The following is a 5600-nucleotide window of genomic DNA, read 5'->3' on the forward strand; positions in this document are numbered from 1 at the left end:
AACTTCATCATCTTGCGATTTTCATTAAGTTCTAATATACATTAAGTTCTATTACACATCAATCTGCAAATTTTCAGAGGCGATTTCAAAGGGTTTTGGATTATGGTTAGTATTACCTTTACCAAAGAATTGTGTTCCTTTTTCAATAAAAGGTGTTGCTTTTTGGTTAAATTTGTGTTACGGATTATGTTTTTACTTATCCGTTTCTGAAATTCATCTTCTTTTTGCTGCGATAATTGCTGCTATTTTTTCAATTTTTTTGCTGCAAATTTTCATGAAAATTGATTTCATTAAGCTGCAACTTCATCATCTTGCGATTTTTTAGAGGCGATTTTCATTAAATTCTATTATACATTAAGTTCTACTACACATCAATTTGCAAAGTTTCAGAGGCGATTTTCAGAGGCGATTTCATTAAGTTGCGATTTTCCTGAGGCAATTTCAGAGGGTTTTGGATTATTGTTAGTATAAATTTGTCGTTAGTTTATGCTTAGTTTCATCCATTTGCTGTATTCTCATCAATTTAAGGTCTATTATACACTCCTATTGAAAATGTTTGTATCAATTTGTAACTGGTATTATGGTCTACAATTTATGGTCTGTAATTCACCTATATTTAACTTGTATTATTGTAGGAATAATGTATAATAGTGTATTATTGTAGTGCTTTCATTTTTGTGGTCTGTTATAGTGCTTTGAATTTTGTTTTTGCTTATATTGTATGATTGTAAGAATAGTGTTCCTTTTTCAATAAAAGGTGTTGCTTTTTGGTTAAATTTGTGTTACGTATTATGTTTTAGGATGAAATTGAAGAAATTAGCGGCTCAACAGAACATATGGAATCCTTACTAAATGTGACATTTACAACCACTACTAACCTTGGTGATGCAAATTCTTCAAGTGAACTCATGGTAAGCCTCTATTTATCAATAATACGCAATAAAGTATAAAACTGTTTGATACTTTCTATTTCAAACTCTGCTGTTTCTTACAAAAATCTTTGATGCTTTTTTATAAAACTGTGATGTTTTTGTTTGTTTGATGCTTTCTACTTCAAACTATGCTGCTTTTTACAAAAAACTTAGATGCTTTTTGTATAAAACATTGATGCTTTCTAAATCAAATCTGTGTTGCATTTATTCAACACAAAATACAATACATGATACACTACCATTTCTGCGGTTTCATTTGTTGTTTTCTTCGAATTCAACACGAAAACTATTTATCAATAATATGCAATAAACTCATGATAACAATGCAAAATTTTGGATTTTTACACAAAATGTCTTGCTTTTTGCTTTAGGTTGCATTGCAATATAATAATGATAAGGCTGGAACATCTTTAACTGAGCATATGGAACCCTTACAAACTGTGACTTTTACAACCACTTCTAACATTGGTGATAACAATGCAAATTCTTTAAGTCAACTCATGGTAAGCCTCTATTTATCAATAATATGCAATAAAGTATATGCACAGTGTTACTTTTGGGTAGGAATTGTGATGATTTTTTTCACAAAATGTCTTACTTTTTGCTTTAGGTTACAGTGCAAGATAATAATGATAAGGCTGGAACATCTTTAGCTGAGCATATGGAACCCTTACAAACTGTGAATTTTACAACCACTTCTTTAAGTGAACACTTATATGTAAGTTTATTTATGAAGATAATAATACATTTGGTGTTAATTTGTGTTGGAAAATGTATTACTTTATGTTGAAAACGTGTTACTTTCTGTTGAAAACAATGTTACTGGTATTGTGTTCAGGGTACACCTACTCATAACCTTAATCTTAAACAGTTCATCTCTCATTGTGAGAAAAATCTGATACCAGTATTGCATATGACTTTTGATTCATTAGAAGAAGGGGTGAAATTCTATGAAACATATGCTAAAGCTTGTGGTTTTGACATTAGATCAGGGACTAAGAAAGTCTATAAAGGTGTTGTTACATCTAAATACTATTTGTGTAATAAACAAGGGATGAGGGAACAAAAATTAGGTGCATTAAGAAGAAGGCTTGTAACTCGTGAAGATTGTTATGCTAAAATTGTTTTTCAAAGGACTAAAGAGGGTAAATATTGGGTTTTTAAGTTTATTGAAGCCCATAGCCACATTCTTGCCTCACCTATTTCTAGGCAACATTTAAACGGGTCATCTAGTTTAAATAGTGGACAAAAAAGATACATTATGAAGAATTTGAACTTGAATAAAGGTCCAACAAGTTCATATAGGATGTGGAAAGAACAAGTAGGAAGTTATTTGAAAGTAGGTGCTTCACTTGATAACTTTAAAAACTTTTATAGGGATTTAAAGTGTTTTATTAATGAATCTGATGGGCAAATGTTTGTGGAAATGTTTGTTAAGAAGAAAGAAATTTCACCTAGTTTTTTTTTTTGATTTTGAGGTTGATGATACTAAATCTCTATCGAAGGCAATTTGGGCTGATGGTATTATTAGGAGAAACTATTCATTGTTTGGTGATTCGATATCTGTGGATGCTACTTATGGTACTAACAAGTATAATCAAATTTTTGTTCCTTTCACAGGTGTTGACCATCACAAAAAATGTGTTACTTTTGCTGTCGGTCTTATTAGTAGGGAAGATGTATCTTCTTATACTTGGTTATTTGAATCTTTTTTGAGGGCAATGAATGGAAAACAACCAGATTCCATTATAACAGACCAAGATCCAGCCATAAAAATTGCTCTACCCAATGTTTTTGACAAGTCTGTTCATAAATTCTGTTGTTGGCATATAATGAAGAAACTAACTGATAAAGTTTCTATTGAGTTACGTAATGATGATGAGTTTTTAAGAAGAATTAATAGACTTGTATATAATAGGGATAATGAGCCCCATGAATTTGAAGATCAATGGTCAAAAATGATGTCGGATTATGAGCATGCTAATTTAAGAAATAATGACTGGTTGAATAGTATGTATGATATTAGAGAAATGTGGGTGCCCGCATATTTTAGAGATCTTTATATGGGTGGTTTGTTTAGAACAACATCTAGGTCAGAAAGTGAGAACAATTTTTTCAATTACTTTGTGAACAAATTTCTTACATTAGTTGAACTCCAAATGAGGTTTCAAAGTGCAATGGATGTTCAACGTTATATGATGCAAACACTAGATAGTAAATGCAAGTTATATTCTGCACCTTTGAAGACTCGTATCCCTCTTGAAAAACATGCTTCTAGCGTCTACATAGATGTTGTTTTTAAGGATTTTCAAGAACAAATTCTTAGCGCACGCGATGAGTGTGGTTTTGAAAATAATTTCGTTAGAGATGGCAAGGATGTGTATCGTGTGGTACATTTCAACACTAGGACAATTTTTGAAGTTGTGTATGATGAACAAACATTGTATGTTGATTGCTGTTGTAAGTTATTCAAAAGAGTAGGAGTCTTATGTAAGCATGTATTATGGGTTTTGCATGCAAAAGGCGTTAAATATATACCAGAACCTTACATATTGAAAAGGTGGTCAAAAGATGCTAGTAAAACACCTGTCTATGATATTGATGGCACATTATTGGATGGTAATAATGCTATGGAATCTAGAAAAGGGGTTTTAGGAGATGTTTGGAATGAGGTACATCGATGCATTAGTTTGGCAGAAGATGATGAGGATGATTTGGTTGTACTTTTGCACAAAATGAAGTTGTATTCAGCTAAACTTTTAGCAAAAAAGAATCGTGGGCTTGAGAAGACAAAACGTCAAGAGTTAGAAAAGTTTTTGGGTTGTGAAGCTCCTAAAACAATTACAATTCAAAACCCTAAACAATCTTCAAACAAAGGCAAGAGGAAAGAAAAAGATCCAAAACAAAAGGATACTGAAGATGAAGAAGAGGAAAGGGTGACCAAGCAAAGACAATGTAAAAGTTGTGGCAAAGTTGCAGGTCACAATAGTCGTACGTGTCCACATAAGAAAAAATAAGTAAGTACAATATGATATAAAAAGTGTTACCTCTTAAATTTTATGTTGGTACTTTCTTTTGATAAATAGTGATACTACCGTTTCTGTTTTCCACATTTAGACATTTAACATATATATTTGTTCACTGAATCTTGCAGGTGACTTGTTTTATGAAATACAGTGGTAAATGATTGAATCCCTGCTTCAGAAGAACAATTATATTTGGGGTTGTGTAGCAGTTGCAAAGTGTAAACTAATTTATGATCGATTCTCTAGAGAAATAGTCTAATCATTAGTATTAGTAGTATGTAGATTACTTTATGTTTATTTTAACATTAGTAGGTTGTATTTTATGAAGAGGATAATTGCCTTTAGACAAATATCTGTTTATTTTAACATTGTAATTGTTAGAATTAGTTATATGTAGACTAATTTATTTTTAATGTCATTATCATTCAATTTATCACAAATATTGTGTTGAAATTATCACAGTTTTTGTTGAAAGCATCACGATTTTATGTGGAAAGCATCACATGTTTATAAATGTAACACATGATATATGAAATGGTAGCGTATCATGTATTGTATAATTAATTTGTAGAAGTAAATTTTTGTAATAATGAAAGAAATATATATAAACAAAAAAGAAATGTACAAATGCAGGGAGGTAGAATTCCATTCAGTGGCAAATAAACAATTACCAAAACACAGTATCACAAGTGGTACAAATTCTAGGGGATGAAGATCAGGCAGCCAGTTACTTAAGCAGATGCAAATAAACTATTTGAAGTAGCAAAGTTTGAAGTAGAAAGCATCATACAAAACATCACACGTCAACACATCATCACAGTTTGATGATGTTTACATGAATTTTGTTGAGATTATCATTCATAACATATGTTTTGTTGATTCATCACAGTTTTGTAATGGAATCAAAAACAAACTCAAATTTTCTTTTTTCCTCTCTTCTTGGCATTCAATTTCGGTGCTGGTGAAGGTGTTTTCTCAAGATCTGATAATCCCAGGTCAAAGCTTGGTAAGTCGATGTCAGCTGTTCGTCTTTTAACAACTCTTATCCTGTTCATAATCTCATCAATCTCCTCCATCACTTTTGGGTCTGAATACCATTGCGATAGTGTTGTTGAGTTTGATGATTGTCGGACATCTTGTGCTTGATTGCCTTTTGCCTTTAACTTCAACAGTCTCGATAAATGATGTTGAGTAACAATTTCCATGTTCCTCTTCATCTTGCTAACTTCCTCCATAAGCTCCTTAATAAAAAGAATATATTAACAAAAAACAGTTCAATTTAAACTTCTTATAAAAAACAGCTACTTTATAGTTTAAAATGTGCTACTGGTTGTTTTTATAAAAAATTAAATGTTAAAAATAATATTACTTACATCACCAGTTGTATCATGAATTTTTTGATCAGAAGATGCCAACAAGCCATCGGGAATAGGGATCTTGAGATACATCCCATTTTGTTCTAGCTCCACCTCATCATCATGCGATTTTTTTCTTAATTTCTTTGAAACTGGGTATGTATCTCCATCGAAATCACCCTTTCAAAGGATCTAGCCTTCAACTCAAGTTGTGCCCTTTTTTTCAAAGTCTCATAAGTCCAATGTTGGATTAAGGGCAACCTTGATGATGGAAAAATACCTAGAGA

The 5600-nt window shown here is 31.5% G+C and overlaps 1 protein-coding gene across 1 annotated transcript in view; it reads left to right on the forward strand.

The window, feature by feature from the left end:
- The window catches only part of LOC130828681 (protein FAR1-RELATED SEQUENCE 5-like), an 8268-nt gene extending 4149 nt beyond the window's left edge, over window positions 1-4119 (forward strand). Inside the window, exons 3-8 of the mRNA XM_057694645.1 lie at window positions 801-911; window positions 1304-1435; window positions 1543-1650; window positions 1771-2360; window positions 2464-3868; window positions 4087-4119. Coding sequence (XP_057550628.1) covers window positions 801-911; window positions 1304-1435; window positions 1543-1650; window positions 1771-2360; window positions 2464-3868; window positions 4087-4119 — 2379 coding nt within the window. The remainder of the gene's footprint in view (window positions 1-800; window positions 912-1303; window positions 1436-1542; window positions 1651-1770; window positions 2361-2463; window positions 3869-4086) is intronic.
- Window positions 4120-5600: the final 1481 nt, after the last annotated feature.

The sequence above is a fragment of the Amaranthus tricolor genome, chromosome 12, assembly GCF_026212465.1.
Source record: "Amaranthus tricolor cultivar Red isolate AtriRed21 chromosome 12, ASM2621246v1, whole genome shotgun sequence".
In the NCBI taxonomy this organism is placed as follows: Eukaryota; Viridiplantae; Streptophyta; class Magnoliopsida; order Caryophyllales; family Amaranthaceae; genus Amaranthus; species Amaranthus tricolor.